The sequence below is a fragment of the Leptonychotes weddellii genome, chromosome 7 (genome assembly GCF_054177405.1).
Source record: "Leptonychotes weddellii isolate Sample4059 chromosome 7, ASM5417740v2, whole genome shotgun sequence".
Lineage (NCBI taxonomy): Eukaryota > Metazoa > Chordata > Mammalia > Carnivora > Phocidae > Leptonychotes > Leptonychotes weddellii.
In genome coordinates this window covers 44,190,665-44,210,092 of record NC_138375.1, presented here as the reverse complement: position 1 = coordinate 44,210,092, position 19,428 = coordinate 44,190,665, and the positions used below count along the sequence as shown (strand labels likewise).

The following is a 19,428-nucleotide window of genomic DNA, read 5'->3' as shown; positions in this document are numbered from 1 at the left end:
AAATAGACATGGTTCCTGTCCTTGTGGAGCATATTATCTCCTGGGGGAAACACACAGTGGCCAAATAATTGCAGAAGTGTATGAGCACAATTTGTGGTAAAGGCTTAGGAAGGCCAATGATACGTGCTGTGAACATTTGCAGTGTGAGGTGGGAGTGTGACTTTTGACCCCATATCTGCAGGCAAAGTTGTGAGTTACTGAAGAGCACAAGGAGATAAAGCACATTTCAGCTAGAGGAGAAGCCACACCCTGAAGTGGGAGGAAACATGGTCTGCCTGGAGCCTAGGACAGTGGGAGATTAATGGACGGAAAGTGTCCTTTTCCTTCTCTTAGGGGAAACAAGTGGATGGGCATCGTAGTCGGGCATGCAATGTGTCTCTCCAACAGACCAGATCTGGGCAGTTAAGGTTAGGATATGGTTCATAAGCTTGGGCAGGCCGCAGGCAGACATGGCTTGAATTCAGCTTCAGCACTTGCTGGGTGTGTGCCTTGACCAGCATAAGACTTGTCTGAGCTCCATTTCCCTATCTGTGAAATGGGAATAATTGTGCCTCACAAGGCTGTGATGGACCTATGCATGGGGCCTGGCACATTGTCAAGACATGGTTTAGGATAGGCCTATGAATATAGTAGGAGTGTGATAAGGACACTCAGAGGCATGGGGGGCGCGTCTCTCATCATCTTTTGAAATCTCATGCTGTACATCAGCAAGTCAGGACCCATAAGGCAAGAAGAGAGGGGAGCATGGAACCCCTAAAGACCTTCTGTTCCAAAAAGGTCCAGGCCAGTGAAGGGTGAGGAAGAGCAGCAGATGGTGAGAGCAGAACTTCTGAACTCAGAAGTTATTCCAGCCTGGCCTTTGCTTTTGATGGCCTTTTCTTATGGGATAAAAGGCCCAGAGTGTAGAAGACATGATCTCTGGACGTTCTATTGGGGCTGAGAAAAACAAATCCCAGAACTCTTCTATAGTGTACTATTATGCTAAACATCATGTTTTTGAAGAATATGGGATTGCAGGGAGAAACATACATATTAGATTAAATTAAAAAGCAGTGTGGATACTATGATTTTGTAAAATAAGTATGTGTCTACATATGTGAAAGGGAAAACGCCTGGGTAAGTAGTCACGCCCAACATGTAGTTGTGTTTATGTTGTGATGTGACTGGCGATTGTGCTTTTTATATGTTTTCTGTGATAAATACACATGACCTTCATGATAAACCTACAAAGCGAATTTTTTGGTAAAGATTTTCTGGGGAGCTTGGGCCCCAGGGGCCTGTGGGGCAGGGGTGGGGAAGTGTGGGAGGTGGGTGAAGGGCTTCCCCCTGCCCCGAGTCCTGTCTCCCTGCTCTGCTGCCCCAGAGCCCATGACCATACCCTCTGCCTCTGCAGGAATGTGAGAACCCATGCTGTAATGCCTCGAATTGCACCCTGAAGGAAGGGGCTGAGTGTGCCCATGGCGCCTGCTGTCACCGGTGTAAGGTAAGAGGCCCTTGCCCCCCCCCCCCCCCCGCCCCAGAGCCCCAGGGCTCTGGCCTGACAGCCCAGTGCTCTGCTGGGGGCTGATGGCTGGGATTCAGCCTCCATCCCTCTGGGAAGTGATGGCGGCAAAGGTTCAGAAACATGCAGCTGGGCCAGCCCCTCAGACAGAGTTTACTATTTCCTATATTACGCCTCACTGGCTTCAAATCATCCTAGAGGGCTGTGCCACCTGGAAGATGGGAGACTGACTTTATTTATTTATTTATTAAAATTTTATTTTATTTCATTTAAATTCAATTAATTAACATACAGTGTGTTATTAGTTTCAGAGGTAGAGTTCGGTGAATCATCAGTTGCATCAGCCTACTAACCATCTGAGTCGAGGTTCCTTATCTGCAAAATGGGAAGAGTGTTAATAACACTGACCACCCAGAGAGACTGGAAGACTCAAACGGGAAACTTAGTCTTTACCATTCCCCACTGTTGTGCTATTGATCAAGTTATTTTTATCTCCAGAAAGAGGCAAATAACTCATCAGTTGCATAAAAACACCCAGTGCTTATTACATCACTTGCCCTCCTTAATGCCCATCATCCATTTACTCCACCTCCCCACCCACCTTCCCTCCAGCAACCCTCGGTTTGTTTCACAGAGTCTCTTATGGTTTGTCTCCCTCTCTGATTTTGTCTTATGGAAGACTTTTTTTTTTTTTTTTTAAGAAGTGTCCAGAGAGAGTAGGCTTGATTTTATTTGGAGTTCATAATAATAATCGTCATAATTTTGACTAATATTAATGGACTTCTTCTTATTAGCTGCCAGGCACTATGCAGAGAATTTTATATATATTAGCTCATTCAGTCCTCGCAACAGTCCCATGAGATGTATATTAACATCCTCACTTTAAGAGGAGTAAACTGGGGCTCGGCGGGGATAGGACCACACAGCCGGGAGGGGGCTGAACCACGTTTGCCTGCCTCTGGAGCCTACAGTCCTAGTATTGAGGTGGAAGATATTGCTACTAATCTTACTATAGCTTCACAACCTCTTATCTATAATTCTGAAATTCAGAGAATTCTAAAAGCTGGAAAAAAAATTCTTAACTCATTTGGTGGCAAATCTTACTGGAATTGACATAATGATATTCTTTTTTTAAAAAGATACACTTAACAGGTGGGAGCCAGGGCTTTGTTTTGTGGTTGTGTTTGCAGTTATTGCCGTTTGTTTGCCTAGTTCTCACTCTGGCTCTAACCATTCTATGTAGACTTGGCCAAATTAATGGAACTTTTGTTCCATATTGGTGAGATAAATATTTGTTGCACAAATAAATCAATGAACAAACCTGAGATTGATCTTTGCTACATGACCTTGGCTGATCAATTTGATCTCTGTGCCTCTATTTCTTTGTCTCATGAATTAATCTAAATAAACTCTAAGATTAAAAAATAATAATAAATAAATAAAATAAAATACACACTTAAAGTGAATATTTCTGTTTTGTTGCAGAAAAATTAATGTGTTTGATTGTAATGTGTTTATATAAAGTATAACCCCAGGCCTTGCTGGGGGGGTCATATAATATACATATGTAATGTATGAATGTATATACATACACATGTATGTACATATATGTAATGTCTACTTTCTGAAATCTGAAAAGTCTGAAGCCCATCTGGCCCCAAAGTTTTGGTAGGAATTGTGGACCTATGCTTCCATCTGCCACTTGCTAAGTGCTCATTATGTGCTAGATACTGTTCAAGTGCTCTGTTTGACCGCAGTCCTTGTAACAATCCCATGAGAAGGTTATTACTCTGTGCTAACCCAGAGAGGTTAAGTAGCTGCTCCAGGCCCCACTGCTGGTTAAGGAGCTGGGATTTGAACCCAGGCAGACTGGCTCCAGGTGTGTCCTTTGGTGGTAGAGATGCATCCTGCGTCTTGCTCCTCCACACATGGCCAGTGCCCACCCTTGCAACTGAGGCTCCATGCTTTTAGCAAGCTGCTCAGATGGGCCCATTCTCTGCCTTCTCTCCTGGGAAGGCCTTGTAGGTGGTATGGGGTCACCTGGGAGTAAGGGACGGCACTATTCTCAGATGCAGCTTTCCTTACAGGCCTGGGGAAACTCACCATCTGGTTTCACTCTAGGGTAGACTTGGCATCTCCCCGTGGAGGTTGTGCCCGGTGGGGTCCTTTGAGGCTTCGGCCATGGCCTGAGAATAAGCATGGACAATGTCCATTCAGTTTGGGTCTGAAAGGATCCTCTGGAGAAAAGTGTATGCAGAGACATGAGGCTTGGAGTCTGAAATCTTCAGTTCAAGCCCTGGTAGTGTAATTTGGGGCAGCCAACTAACCATCTGAGTCGAGGTTCCTTATCTGTAAAATGGGAAGAGTGTTAATAACACTGACCACCCAGAGAGACTGGAAGACTCAAACGGGAAACTTAGTCTTTACCATTCCCCACTGTTGTGCTACTGATCAGGTTATTTTTATCTCCAGAAAGAGGCAAATAACAGCATCTGCCTCATGGATATTGTGAGGCTCACATGGGATCAGTATGTGTAGCTTAGCCCAGTGCTTGGCTCAGTAATGGGGATATATTATTGCTCAAGTGCTTTGTAAATTCAGGGGTGTTGTGTGAATAGTGTGTGTTTGTGTATGTGCATGCACATTTGTGTGTATATATTAGTGGGCCTGGCTCTTTAGCCACTTACTGGCCAGCAGACTTTCGATACCTTGCTTAACCTCTTCTGCCTCAGGTTTCATCATCTGTAAAATAGGGATAATTATATATTACCTAGAACTCTCATGAAAAGTAAATGAGGTAATATTTGTACCAGGCATTAAGTGGGAGCTCCGTAAAAGTAGCCATTATTACTAAAGCACTTAGTAAACTATAAATTGTTGCATAAATATTATTCTTACCTACTTCTTAAAACGGCTAAGAAGAGGAAATGAGTTAGCATTTGTGAAACCTCTAAGTCATTATTCATATTAGAAGGCTAATGATGGTTTAAGCTAATGAGGCCATGCAAAATAGCGGTCCCCGGAATACTGGAAATGGGAAACTCTGTTCCACAAGAGGGATGCCCACGAGACCTTTGCTGGTAGAGTCGAGGGCATGTGGGAGATTGACTGTTTTTTCCCTCTTGTTCTCTCGGTTCAGCTGCTGGCCCCTGGAACCCTGTGCCGTGAGCAGGCACGGCAGTGCGACCTCCCAGAATTCTGCACGGGCAAGTCTCCCCATTGCCCCACCAACTTCTACCAGATGGACGGCACCCCCTGTGAGGGTGGCCAGGCCTACTGCTACAATGGCATGTGCCTCACCTACCAGGAGCAGTGCCAGCAGCTGTGGGGGCCTGGTAAGTACTCTCCTACAGAATGGCCCTCCTCCTGCCCCACCATTTCCAAGCCAACCTCCCCCTGCAGGCCCTTGGCGTAGCTTAGATCCTTGGCTTCCAAATGGCATCTCTAGATACTACCTTTCTACTTCCCCTTGACTCAGGGTAGACCTTCAGAGAGACACAGTGAGCAGTATTCTTCCCAGTTCCTTGATGCTTTAAATCCTCACAGTGGGTAAACGGATAAGAGTAATCCAACAGAAAAATGGGTAGAGCATGGAGACAGAAAAGGAAATACAGATGACCTTAGCTGTGAAAAGATCTTTAACCTCACTCATTAAGTGGAAGCAGATTAGAACTGCTATGAGATGGGATTTCTCATATATCAGACTGGCAAAGACTGCAAAGTTAATGTAATAACAGTTATAATACCATAACTGTAACAGTAAGAGTGGTAATAATGTAGTGTGGAGAATGTGGGGAATCATATAGGTACAACCCCTATGGAAAACGATTTGAAGATATCAAAATTCATGGGAGCTTCTCATTGGACCCATCCATTCCACTAGTTAGGAGTGTACCCTACTCTTCTATTTACACATGTATGTGAAGACAGATTTATAAGGATACTGTAGCAGTGTTAGTGATAGCAATAGCAACCTAGATAGCCTTCAGTAGCGACCGATTAAATTAATCCTGGTACACCCATGTCGTGGACCCCTCTGCAGCCGAGTAAAAAAAGGAGGCAACTCTGTATGTACTGAATAAAACTATCTCCTACAATAAATTAAGTGAATAATGCAAGATGCAGAACAGTGAATAGAATTGCTGCCATTCTTTATTAGATTATCTCTAGAAGATACACAAGAATTGTATCTAGAAGATAGAGAGATACAGTTACCTTTTGAAGATACATTGTTAGTTGTGACTGCTTCTCCAGGTTGTGAGGAAGTAGGAACTGGAATGGCTACTTAGAAAAATAAAGACATACTTTATTTCCTTAAAATTTTGTGCATGTATTACCTATTTTAAAATCTGAAATGGGACACGACTTTTTCATTACAGTGAAGGCTGAGCAAACAAACCACCTATAGATATAATACCTCAATAAGGTATAAAGAACTGATATAAAAGCTTCTTCTGTGAGTAGGTCTTGATGAGAAGTTGGGGGTGGAATAACCTGATGGGGGTACAGGAATCAAAAACTGACCATTCCCTCCCCCAAAAACGTTCTTAACCTCATGACTTTACCAAGGGCTAGCTTTGCACTTCGGGAGCTTCTCACATTTCCTAAAGTTGGCTAGTATGCTGATAAATGTTTCTTGCCCACCCAGGAGCCCGGCCTGCCCCTGATCTCTGCTTCGAGAAGGTGAATGTGGCAGGGGACACCTTTGGAAACTGTGGGAAGGACATGAATGGGGAACACAAGAAGTGCAACATGAGGTGATGACCGTAGGGCTAACCCCATAAGATGAAGTGTGACAGGGCAGTTTCTGCTCTGTCCTCACTCCTGCCCAGCTCAGCAGCCTGGGCCTTTAAATAAATTGTCAGAGTCAGTCACCTATTCCAGGCCCGTTGTCAGACAATGTGCCATTCAGTCTCGGGAAGTCAGAGGGTGGGTGTGGATGGCAATGCTTCCCAGAAAGCTGCCACACTTCCTTTTGGGACCTTACAGTTGGGCAGAGAATCAGCTCTCTTGGGTCATTTCTGTGGGATGCTAATTATACCCTCACCTGAATAGCCTGTCATTCACTCATTCATTCATTCATTCATTTCAACCAGCCATCCACCCATCCATCCATCTATTCATCCACCCATCCACCCACCCACCTATCTGCTATCTGTTGAGCATTTGCCATATGCCAGATATGATGCTGAGTACACGGGACTTTTAGTTAACAATACCATGTGATACCAGAACTGAGGCGAGAGCCACCCAAACTGGTCTTAGTAGGTCAAGGTGATGTCCCAAGGGAAGTTAGGTCTAGACTGAGATCTGGAGAAATTATCTAGTTGAGCAGGACGGGGAATGTTGTGGGTACACGGGAGAGTAGATAGATGAGTAGAGAAAAACTGGTGGCAGGAGGAGCTGAAAACAGTTTGATTTAGTTAAAGTATGATGTTGGGGTACAGTCGAGGGGGAGCTGCTGAGAAATGAGCCTGGACGGCTGAGCCGGGACCAGATCATGAAAAGCCATGAAGGCATGACTAGGCCAGTTTGGACTTTGGCTGAGAGGAGTTTGGAAATTAGACTCCAGTGGGGGCAAGACAGGAAGCAGGGAGATCCAACTCTTGGTGTCCAAGTAAAGAAGGGTGGTGATGTGGTTTAGGGTTAATGTATATGAGGGAAGATTGACAGAGCTCAAAAATCACTTGAACCCAGAAGCGAGGGCGAATGGGGCGTTGGGGCTGACCCCAGGCTTCTGTCTGCAGCCCCTGGGTGCATGGGGGGGGCGGCTGGAGCATAAGGGGGCAGTTGCTCAGGTCAGGCAGTTGTCCTTGCAGTAAAGAGGACTTCCTCAAGCTTGTTCTCTGGCGTAGATCTACCTGGGGACAAGGATCGTATTTCCTGTCCCAAGTCCAGTTTCACATGAGATCTCTCCTGCTGGATCCCTAGAGCACACTCACGGCTCCCTGGCCCCTCTCCCTTCTGAACCTGCTCTCCTGGTCGAGAAAGACCGAGGCTCTTCTGTGCCCCAGCTCTTCCCCTGCCTCTGATTCCACCTCCTTTTCTCTCTCTCTCTCTGGCTCAGAGATGCCAAGTGTGGGAAGATCCAGTGTCAGAGTTCTGAGGCCCGGCCGCTGGAGTCCAACGCAGTGCCCATCGACACCACCATCATCTTGAATGGGCGGCAGATCCGGTGCCGGGGCACCCATGTCTACCGTGGTCCTGAGGAGGAGGGGGACATGCTGGACCCAGGCCTGGTGATGACCGGGACCAAGTGTGGCTACAACCATGTGAGTCCCTGCCTCACTCAGGGGAGAGGGGAGTGACTGACAAATGTGAGCTCTGGAGGGAAGGTGTCCGGGCTCCAATTCCACCTTTGCAGCCTCCCCAAGCCTCAGTGGCTTCCTTTATAAAGCATGTTAGCCATAGCATGACCCACCCCATAGAATTGTCATAAGGATTGCATGAGAGGATCCCTGTAAACCACTTAGAGGGACTAGCTATTATCACTTTTGTCCTCATCATAAATTATTATATGATATATGAAATGGACTAGACTCTAGTCCAGAAACCTGGGGAAAATAAGGGCACCTATCTCAGAGTTAACTGAGAACAAAATTATAAAAAACATGTGAGGCGCTTGGTATAGGACCTGGTGCAGAGTTGACTGCTGTCACCATCATTATTTTTAAGGATAATATTAAAATTAGTGCATGTTAATATATAGCGAAGTAACAAACATATAACCAGCACATTAATATAGAATGTAATAACATATTTATTATATTAATATAATGTTTTAATAATACAGCATTTGTTATTTTCTCCCCGGTCACAAAAGGAATAGCAGAATTTAGTTAACTATCATCCTGGCCTGGCTTTTTAGGCCATTTTTAGTTTTTCACTGTAATAAATACCTAAACGGAGTTGCATTTCTGAGTCCTGTATGTTCTAAGTGTAAAACCCCAGCCTCCTGATGGCTACCCAGTGTCCCTTCCGTTGGACTGACAGTTTGGTTTCCTCGCTACAGATTTGCTTCGAGGGGCAGTGCAGGAACACGTCCTTCTTTGAAACGGAAGGCTGCGGGAAGAAGTGCAATGGCCACGGGGTGCGTGTGCCCGGGGTTCTGGGGCTCCTCTGCACTGATATCCGCGGGGACAGGCCCCGTGGGGGACCGCAGCCCTCTGGGCTGCTGACCCTCTTGCCCTTCCCTTGCTCCAGGTCTGCAACAACAACCAGAACTGTCACTGCTTCCCGGGCTGGGCCCCGCCCTTTTGCAACACGCCCGGCCAGGGGGGCAGCATCGACAGTGGGCCCATGCCCCCTGACGGTGAGTGTCTGGCCTGCTCAGGGGCTCTGCCCACTTTTGTGAGGAGGGCTGGGTGACATGGTGTAGACAAAGAGTGAGTCCGCTCCATTATCCTGATTTTGTAGATAAGGGGAAAAAAGGGGAGGAGGGGGATCTAAGCGGGAGAGCGGCTGAGGCTGCCGGGCTGGTGTGGGGCTTATCTCAGTTGCTCTTTCTCTTATCATTTCTACTGAGGAGGGTGACACTCCTTGGGTGAGGGAGAGATTAAGAGAAATCATGGGTTATTGAATAATCTCATCTAGTTTTGGACAGTGGGGTGGTGACCAGTCCTTCTCAGCCACATAAAAAGAATCATGAACCTGGGGCACATTATAGTGGTTCAGATCCCTTGGATGAGCTAAAGCTTAAGATGGAGAAACAGACATGTGGAAAAATTTACAGTTTTTAGTGTAAATCACGGAGATTCTAGCCCTTTGGTTTCCAAGCTTTTTTCTTTTCTTTTTTTTAAGAGCAAAGTACTTGTATTTGAATGAAATCTTTTAGAGAAGAAACCCCAATATATAAAACAGATAAAAGTAGTGTGTCACTGGTATATATATATTTTGTACATTTAAATTTGTAATTTGTGAGAACACTGAGGCAGCTTTGATGAAACCAAATACGAAACTGTGGATTATTTGTGAGACTTCTAGTCTTAGATCAGTCTCAGCCTCCCAGCATTTTGGGTTGGTTGCTTTGTGTCCAGAAAAATCATAATTGGGCTGAAAACTAGTGGTAAGTAATAATAAAACTTGAGCTCCTTGTCTCAAAAGGGACTCTTCAATTAAACAGAAGTGGCTGGAGAAGCTTCATTGTGAGGTCTGCACAAAGCAAATTGACCTGACTGTTTAAGCTAATATTAGTGGTTTCCTAATGTGTGTGTTTCATTATACTTCTTAAGTTAAAATAAATAACACAAATTAAATGTAAATCAAATATCTGAAGAAGAATCAGGAATACAGTGTTTGAACTCCACTGCTGCAGCCCAAACAGCTTCTGAATTTCTCACTTGGGTTCTGTTTCTGGAAGGTGTTGGTCCTATGATAGCCGGAGTGTTTACGGCCATGTTTGTGCTGGCGGTCCTTATGCTGATCTGCTACTGCTGCAAACAGAACAACAAACTGGGCCAACTCAAGCCCTTAGTCCTCCCTTCCAAACTGAGGCAACAGTTCAGGTATGATGGGGTGCCATGAAGGGCTTGGGTCCATTTATGGGTCATAAAGCTTTCTGCAAGCAGAACATGGTAAAAAACAAAAACAAAAACCTGGTGGTGGTGGTCTAATCAGAGAAGGCAAGTGAGCCATCCATGCCACCATCTTCCTTTCTGCCTTGCTTCACCACCATGGCCAACGTTACTAGCTGGTCTTACTGTAAGTACTCTCTACTGGTGGTCACTTCAGAATTCTCAGCAGAATGCCTCTAACCAATTCAAGCTGGAATACAAAATGAAATCTATTTGCTGTCCTCTTTGTAATTGTCTGGATTTCCATTTCAAAGAGCAGGAAACTGAGGCAACCCAGATGGACTAACCAGCTTAAGTCAGTCATAGGGGTGCCTGGACATCCACTCAAGACAAAGCCTTTCCCCCCTGCCCGCAGCAATTCATTCCTTTGGATCCTGGGGGTGTGTGATTTCTGAGTTCCCTATTAAATTATGCTTGTTCTGAAGAGCATTTTAAATCCCAAGCCTACCTGGATCTATGCCTGAAGGGACTTGGTGGATAGCTGGTGACATCTTTGTGTCTCCTTGAGGGAGAAGGTTCTCAAAAGGGTGAAAGGAAGGTGCTAAGGAAAACTCTGTTTTGTAAGGGCAGCTCTCTTTCCTGGAGAGTTCTCCACTGGTCTCCACACGTAGGGAGCCGGGGTTCAGGGGAACTAATCCCACTTTGTCCAGAGACTTGGGTGGGGGGGATTTAGCTGCTCGCTGGCCATGCTGGGCCAGAGGGAACTCAGTCTCTGACCCTTGATGAACATCCCCCCTTATCCTTCTCCCCCATTCTTGTTACTAGTTGTCCCTTCAGGGTGTCTCAGAACAGTGGAACTGGCCACGCCAACCCGACGTTTAAGTTGCAGACGCCCCAGGGCAAGCGAAAGGTAAGGGCTTTGCACCATTGAACTTTGCTGCTTTTCCTTTATCCCCCAGGCCCCTGCTGGGTTTTCCTAAGAGCTTCTGTGGGCCTGTGGGATTAGTAATAAAAGGCACTTTCTTGGCTTGAGAGAGATTCTGTTGGTCGGACATCCCCTCATGACTCTAAAGATTGTACCTGACCTCTGGGCACCTGGGGGTTTGGCAGTCAGCACGTCCTCCCTTTGGCCTCTGGCCATCTCAGTGGGACACGCAAGGGCACCCCTGAGTTTTGCAGCATATCGAGGATTCCTGTTTCTCAGGTATGCATACCCCACCTTATGCATACAGGTGATCAACACCCCTGAAACCCTGCGGAAGCCCTCCCAGCCTCCTCCTCGGCCCCCTCCAGACTATCTGCACGGCGGCTCCCCACCTGTGCCATTGCCGACGCACCTCAGCAGGGCTGCTAGGGGCTCCCCAGGGCCCAGGTCCCAAGTAGAGAGGAAGGAGTCATCCAGGAGGCCTCCTCCAAGCCGGCCAGTTCCCCCAGCCCCAAACTGCATCCTCTCCCAGGTAAGTGGGTTCTCAGCAACCCTGCACTAGGGCCGTGCTTTCAAGGCCACCGGCAATAGGGAGTGACAGAGGCTGTGAAGATGGGACTCTGAGGCCGGAGCGGACCGCCTTGCCTGCATTCTGGTAAATGCAGGGAGCACACAGAGCGTGAGACCGGTGAGCATGGAGAAATTGACTCCCCAGGCGGCCCCGAAACTACAGAGGATTTCCTCCGGGGTTGGCCTATTTTATGCCAGACCACTACCTCCCTTCTGGCCCCAGTGAACCTCTGTCAGGTCCCTGTGCTTCTCTTAGTCTTGGCAAATGCTTTGTCTTCTGCCTGGTACCCTCTTTTCTCCTTTTGCATGGCCGGCTCCTGTTCATCCTCAGATCTCCTCCTAGAGGCCACCTCCCCCAAGAAGCCCTCTCTGACCCCCCCAAGCCTGAGTCCGGTGCCCCTGTACTTCTCCCATCATAGTACTTGTCCCTCCGAATTGTACCTTCCACTAATCGGGAAGTCAAATGGGGGATGCTAATTCGAAGGCAGGTCAAGGGAGGTGTGGGAAGTGTGTCACCTCCCTGCAGCCTCTTCATCTGGCCTGTCTGTGCTCGGATGGCTCCCACTCTTCTTGCAGAATTTCCCACAGCAGAGACACACACGTTTCCTTGGCAGGGGTCAGGCCTGATGCCTTCCAGAGCCCTGCTATGTGTTCTGGGGGTGACCCCTCAAGTGGGGCAGACGACTTGCTTATTTTCCTCCTAGGATTGCTTTCCTTAGGCATGGTCAGGGGCTCCTCTGGGGTCCTGGCTGACCCCATAAGGTTGGCCCCAGCTCTGGGAGGGTCCCTGGGACATGGGGCAGTGTCATGGTTGGGCAGAGCCGAGAGCATCAGGTTTGGTTCTCCAGCGATGTGAAGCTGCCGTGCTCCCATTTTTCTCATCTGAGGCAGGGGTGGGATGGAAACTGGCCATGCAGAAAAGGGAGGGAAGGGCTGGTAGCAAGAGAGGAGAGGGGGAAGGGAGAAGAGCAAGAGGGCAGAACTGAGGAGAGGAGGCAGAGAGTGCACCAGTCAGTTCGGGAGGCCCTAATTGAGTCCCACTGACCCCCTGACCAGAAGCTTAAACTGCAGAAGGCTATCTTCCCACAGTTCTGGAGGCTAGAAAGCCAATATCGGGCTGTCGGTAGAGTTGGTTTCTTCTGGCTCACAGGTGGCCACTTTCTCCCGTGTCTTCTGTCAGTCCTTCCTTTGTGCCTCGATGTCTCTGTGTCCAGATTTCCTCTTCTCATGACACCAGTCGGGCTGGATGAAGGCCTGCCTTCATGGTTTCATTTTAACATAATTGCCTCATTAAAGTCCCTGTCTCCAAATACAATCACATTCTGAGGTCTGGGGACTTAGGGCTGCAACATAGGAGTCGGAAGAGCTAGGATTTCAACCCAGGTCTGACTCCAAACTCTTTACCACCCTGTGTGCCAACTCCTGGGGTCTCCCGAGCTGAATGAGACACCACCCTGTCTTGGGGGCATTCATGGTCCAGATCTCAGCTCCACCGCTTGCTAGCTTGGTGATGGGACCACCCTGGGGAAGTGGTGGCGCAGTTTGTAACCTCCCTCTTCTATTCTCTACAGACATGTAGGAGCTTCTACTCCCTACTGGGCAGTGGTGAGCAAAGCAGACCCTGGCTCTGCATCACAGGCTCACATGCCGCTGGGCAAGAGACCCCAATATGTGTAGTTACACCAGGGATCAGTGCTGTGAAGGAGACGTTCAGGGTTCTCAGAAAGAGAGTTACAGGGGGACTTGAGCTACTCTGGGAAATCTAGGAAGGCTTCCCCGAGGAGGTGGCATTTAAGCTGAGAGCTGAGGGATGAGTAGGAGTTAGCTGGCTGTGAGGGGCAGGAGAGGAGAGAGTTTAACTGGTCCAAGGACCTGCTGATAGGGAGCTCCCTGGGGCCCAAGGAGCTATGAGATGAGGCTGGAGAATTCCTTGGGAAGGGGGTAGTGGTGGGGCACGGTGACATGATCCACTTTGCCATTTATGAGGATTGCTCTTTGGGCTACCTTTTAGGCGGGAGCGGAGTGTAGTGGCTGGGAGGGACCCCCAGATGCTTCTGGGGCCGTTCATCTTCTTTCGTGCCCTGGGTAGGGTGTGTTCATAGGTACATAGGTGTGTTCACTTCGTGATTATTCATCTAGTTGTATATTCATGATTCACACTTTTATATGCATATGATACTTCAACTTTAAAACACTGGTTTAAAAAAATGGAAGGGCAGTCCAGCCGCGGTGTGAGTCACTGGTCCGAGGGGCTGAGACTGGGTGCGTGGACGTCCTAGTCAGAAGGCTGACGTGCTTCCCAGAGGACAGACGACGGGAGCCTGGAGCAGGGGTAGCAGGAGTGCTGGATCGAAGCTGATGGGAGATGCGTAGGAGAGAAAATGGATGGGACTTGGGGAGTAATTGCCAATGCCCCCTGTGTCTGGTCCGTGCAGCTCGGCTGATGGCGGTGCCGCCCCCCGAGTGGGCCGGAGCGCCTCAGGACTGTTGCTGCCTCTGGAAAACTGCTGGCTGAGGCCCCTGCAACGTGGCCCGTGGCAGGATGCTGCTGGGGGAGGCGGTGTTGCCATGCCCATAAGGCTCCTGCCCAGATACCCGCCCTGCCCCCCGGTTGCTCGTTTTGCACAGCAAACAGCTTGGGAGCACAGCACTTCCCCACAGCTCCCTGACGTCTGCTCCCAGCTGTTGCCTCCCCCAAGAAGGTCTCTGTCCTGGCCTCCAGCAGCCACCGCCATGTGGCCGCTGTCTGGGCTGCAAGGGTGGGCGATTGCACTGTCCTTGGGGGAGGGCATGGAGGTGGAGAGCACGGCTTTTTGGGCACAAGAATCTGCTATTCTTCTGTTCTTTGAGCTTTAGTTTCTGCTCTCAGTTTTCTCGTGGGTGAGAAGCTTCTTTCCCCAAATCCCGCTTCTCTGATTAGCTCCTGCCCTCTCCCTGTGCTTTGCCTTTTGGCCATTGTTAGGCCTGCTAGTGACCTCAGGAAGGGGAACATCAAGGTCTTCGGGCACTGGGACTCCCAGTGCCTGGAATTGGCTTCTGGCTCATGCCTCACAGTCTTGGAGATCTGTGAGTGGTGGTGCCATGGCCCATTCTTTGCCCTGTAAAGAAAAAAAATTTTTTTTTTTGATCACAGAAGAAATACATATTTGAAGGATTTTGACTAGCTCAGAAATTTATTTTTTTAAGATTTTTTATTTATTCATGAGAGAGAGAGAAGAGAGACAGTGCACAAGCTGTGGGGAGGGGCAGAGAGAGAGGGAGCCCGATGCGGGGCTCCATCCCAGGACCCCGGGGATCATGACTGAGCCAAAGGCAGATGTTTAACTAACCGTGCCACCCAGGTGCCCCTCAGAGATTTACTTACTCAACTAAATGTGTTGAGTGCTTACTGTGTACTAGGTACTGTCTTGGAAGCTTAAGCTCTATCAGTGAACCAAACAGACAAGGACCTCTGCCCCTGTTTCTGGTCTCATTGGGGGTGGAGAGGCAGAAAAGAAGAAATAAGTAAGTTGTATGGTATTTTGGAGGAGGGAAAGTGATATAAAACCCCCCTCAAAAAAAAAAGTAGATTGGGATAAAAGGGTCTGGGAATGCTGAATGCCAGAGTGGGGGGTGTTGTAATTTTAAGTAAGGTGGTCGGGGAAGATCTTATTGAGAAGGTAACAAGACAAATATAAAAGCACAAAGTGAAGAATCCCATTAATTGCACCACCCACAGAAAACCAACATGGCAAATGTGGTTTCTTCTTTTAAAAAAAATTTTTTTTATTTACTCAAGTAATACACATAAATGCTCATGTTAAAAATAATTGAATGTTCCCCTGGATAACCCCCTCCCCACTCGCACCCCATCCCTAACCTCTGTTATCAGTTTGGTCTGTATCCTTTCTGACTTCCTTCTGTGTATTTACATTTACATTGGTGGGGACAATAGGGGAGGCAGGTGGTGACTTATTTTACATAAACCTGTATGTCAGCTTGCAATGACTCTCGATCATCATTCCACCTCAGCTTGTATGCCCTACTTTATTCTTTTTAACTACCACTTCATTTGTCACTATATAACTTCACTAACTTGTCTATTGATGGACATTTTGGCTGTTTGTAATTGCCTTTGCTATCACAAACAGTGTTGCAAGCAACGTGCTTGCAATTTTGTTTTTGTGCACCTGTGCAAATGGTAGGAAGCGGAATGATCAGATTGGAGAATGACCATTTCTCATTTTAACAGATACTGCCAACTTGCTCTCCAAAAAGGCTTTTTCCTGAGCATGTAGACACATACGCACACAATTCGTTTTTAGATAGGACCATACAGTACGTCCCTTTTCTCCTCTGATTTGGATCGGTAATATGTTGGGAGCGTTTTCTTTCAAACAGGCCCCTCCGGCCTTTGAGTGAGGCTTGTGGCTTTCTCCCCAGGATTTCTCCAGGCCGCGGCCGCCACAGAAGGCACTCCCAGCGAACCCAGTGCCAGGCCGCAAGAGCCTCCCCAGGCCAGGTGGCGCTTCCATCCTGCAGCCCACTGCCACTTAAGAGGCCCGTCTTCAGCCCCGGCCTCTGGCAGCACCTGTCCCAAAGGTGAGTCCTTGGGAGCCCTCAAGATATAAGCCGGGGCCACAGGGCTCCAGGAGGCAAGAATGTGGTTGAGAAAACAGACCAATTCATGCTTCTTTTGGCAGGGGTGTGAATTTCCAGAACAAAAGCCAAGGACAAAAACTTAGTGTTTCTTGGTGCCTGCGTGAGAATCCCTTAAGTTAAAGTTGGAGTTTTTTCATTTCCTATGAAAGGTGATGCTAGGAGCCTGAACGATGGTGGCTTCCAACCTGGATCTACAACTCACCCACTCAATGACTCTGAGCAGATCACTCTTGAGTCTCGCTTTCTTTCCTCTGGATTGCCCCATCAGGCTGCCGTGAAGATCAAGGCAGTTAGTTTCTATAAACTGCTGGCCTTCGGGAGGCTATTTACAAATGGCCCCTCTTCTTACCTCTTCCCTGGGGCTGACGTTCTCAGGCTGCCAGTCCGGGAGTCGAGGCAGAAGGGAGGAGGTGAGGAAGCTGGCTGACTGCCCTCGGTTCCCACCAGGCCTGGGAAATCTGTGGGCTGAACTGCAGCTTGGGTTGGGGGCCCCACCTGGCCTCTCACTGGAGGGTTGATAGTCTGGATGCACAGACATGGTGACAGAATTCTGTGGGAAATTGTTCTTAGCCGACAGTCTGTTTATCCTTCTGACCTGTCAAAAGCAAGAAGACAGCTCCCGTTGACTCCACCGGTCAGCATTTAGCTGATCTCTCTCTTGCTCTCTTCTCTTTCTTTCCACAGTTTCCTGAATACAGATCACAGAGGGCTGGGGGGATGATTGGCTCGAAGACCTAGACCCCTCTAAAGGGGCTTCTGCCTTTCCTTGAGGACTCTGAATCCCCCAGAGGATCTGTGGCCATGGAGTCTGGAACAAGCATGTCTGGCCACCTCCAAGTCCTTCCTTCCTCCCCTCTTTCCCTCCTCCTAGAACCACTGCATCTCTGAAAATCTCCTTCTTGACTCAGTGCCTCCTTGGCTTCCTGGGAGGCCCAGAGAGACTACTATCCAATGGCATCAAAGTGTTGTTTTGTGCAATATACTGCCCCGGGGAAGGGAGGAGAGAGCCCGGAAGAGGATGAATGGCGGCTTCTTCTCCAACCTCCCTTCAGCTGGCCCGTCACCTCAGAGGTGCCAGTGGGGATGATCTGGGCTGTCTGAGCTGATAAGCCCAGCTGGGAAAGGTCCTGTTCAGCCCTTCAGCCCAGTACTTAGCTTGGAGAAGCCATCCATCCACGTCCTATGGTAGAGGGTATGCATCAGAGCTTTCCATTGCTTCTGTCTTCCTTGATGGTCCCAAGCTAGACAGAGGCTGGATGCTTACTCATCCCTTTTAGCTCTGAGATTGAGAGGGGTCAAATCAGCCTCCACTGGGGTCCTGCCCAGGGCTTGGTTGAGGTTGCCACTCCTGGGCCTGTGACCACACGTGACCAAGAGAAGTCCCCTCCCCCCCTCCCCTAAGCACCCCCCCGCTTATTCACACGGGTCCCCCTGACTCTGACAGGTACTATTTGTGGGCAGTGTAGACAGCAGAGGGAGCACCAGGCTTGGGCCTCCTCTGAGCCAATGCCAAAGGTTGCGGCTCTCAACTTGGAATCATTCTTGGTTGCCTTTTATTTTCTTCTCTTTCCAAGTGCTCAGCACTTTTGATTTCTCCTTCAGAAATTTCTTCTTCCCTGCTCAGACCTACCTAATGTGTGGTGCTGCGTGAGTGGGTCTTCAGCAGTTCCAGCCTCTTGGAAACCTGGTGCTTATGACCTACAAGTGAGGATCCTGCTTCAAGGGTCAGCCACTGGATTTCCTAGGTGGTTCCCAAGAGTGCTTCAAGAGCATCGAAGCTTTATTTGCCATTGTGTTTTATGACCTTGGCAGGGCGAGGGTCTTACCCTCTACTCCCTGATGGAAATCTAAGGTAGGTCCTCAGGGATGGCAGCAAAGGGGGCAGCACCCCAGCGTGTCCCTAGGTCTGGTCACTGATTTGAGGCACGATCATTGCCCTCTGAGCGGAGAGCTGACCTGTCTCTAGAGATCTGTAGAGAAGCAACGGTCAACGGTCTTGACGGAACAGAGTCTGAGCTGGGAACACCAGGCTTTTTATCATCCACTTCCTTGTGTTCTTTCTTCTGGTCACTGCCCTTATCTGACCTTTACAGGAAGAACTTGGAGCAGCTGGGGAAATGCCACTCCAATGGGTACTACCCCCGCCCCCCGCCCGGAGCAGGGAAGGAAGGCTATGTGGTGCTCTGCTAAAGTGGACGACTTGTCACTGGACATGTTCTCTGGTGATGGTCTCCCGCCCCCAGAAGGGTGCTGTGCTGTCCCCACCTCCTGCAGTGAGCCGTTGTTCACTCTTGAAAACCTCAATGCAAGGAAGAAGCTTGAGCTTTCCCTCCCAACCACCAACCCAGGGCCCCCTTGCAGTTCTCTACATACAACAGGTGCTCAATAGATGTTCTCGGGTTTTAGACAAGTGGGAGATTTGGCATTTGCACCTGGGGGCACACATGGGGTGGATTTAGAAAGATCTCAGGAAAATGAGGCCCTTTTCCCTCAGGTAGTCTGATATTCATGCCTCTGTCTCCCAGACATGGGCCCTGGTTGATCCCCATAGCCAGTTTCCACCTTCCTTGCTGCCTGATTAGGTCAGGGGGCAGCCTTCCATGTAGTTGTGTTGCTCCAAACTACCCCAGGCCTCAAGGTTGGGTCCCAGAAAACTAAAGGTGAAAACACCCTGGCAAAAAAAAAAAAAAAAATCACTCTTATACCCACCTGCATGCCTCACAGACTGTTCTGTGGTATGTCCAGCGTTTCTCCCAGACATGAGGAGATCGAAGGCTCTGAAGTGAAAATGCCACAGCCACTGGGGCTGCATGAGCCTTTCGAACCTGAAATCTGCCCTCCCTGCACACATACCGGAAAGAGCCCAGGGCTGTATTTTCTTGTTTTTCTGTTTTTGTCTTCTATTATTTTAATACCACCTCCATCCCATAAAATTGTACTGTGAACTGGAAGAAGGTCGAATTTTTAAAATTTGATGGAGACTTTTGGCAGCCCGTTCTATTTACGCTTTCACTTCTGGCTGTGTTCAGGGACCAGGAGTCGCCATTCTGGCAGGCTGGGGAGCCTGCCCGGGAGCAGGAGTGGCCCCTGAGTGCTCCCTTTTCCCTCCTGTGCCCAAGTGCTGCTTTGAGGTGACAAATAAAAGCAAATATGGCCTTAAGAGGGACTTTATTGGAAAGGATTACTGCAAGGTGGGGAAAGGGAATTTGTAGTCCGGGCAGGGGCTCTAGCAGTAGGGAGGATGCTCAGGTGAGCTCCTGCAAGGTCCGCGAGCATCT

The 19,428-nt window shown here is 48.6% G+C and overlaps 1 protein-coding gene across 2 annotated transcripts in view; it reads left to right on the top strand.

Moving 5' to 3' along the window:
* ADAM19 (ADAM metallopeptidase domain 19) overlaps positions 1-18,288 on the top strand; it is a 78,904-nt gene extending 60,616 nt beyond the window's left edge. Inside the window, exons 13-23 of one of the 2 annotated variants that reach the window (XM_081826251.1) lie at positions 1,394-1,483; positions 4,641-4,836; positions 6,150-6,258; positions 7,569-7,773; positions 8,514-8,591; positions 8,705-8,813; positions 9,861-10,005; positions 10,840-10,924; positions 11,247-11,471; positions 15,932-16,090; positions 18,244-18,288. In XM_081826251.1, the coding sequence (XP_081682377.1) occupies positions 1,394-1,483; positions 4,641-4,836; positions 6,150-6,258; positions 7,569-7,773; positions 8,514-8,591; positions 8,705-8,813; positions 9,861-10,005; positions 10,840-10,924; positions 11,247-11,471; positions 15,932-16,045 (1,356 nt within the window). In that variant the 3' untranslated portion in view covers positions 16,046-16,090; positions 18,244-18,288. Of the gene's footprint in view, positions 1-1,393; positions 1,484-4,640; positions 4,837-6,149; positions 6,259-7,568; positions 7,774-8,513; positions 8,592-8,704; positions 8,814-9,860; positions 10,006-10,839; positions 10,925-11,246; positions 11,472-15,931; positions 16,091-16,834 lie in introns of both variants that reach the window. The other variant, XM_081826250.1, reaches the window with a different exon arrangement.
* Positions 18,289-19,428: the final 1,140 nt, after the last annotated feature.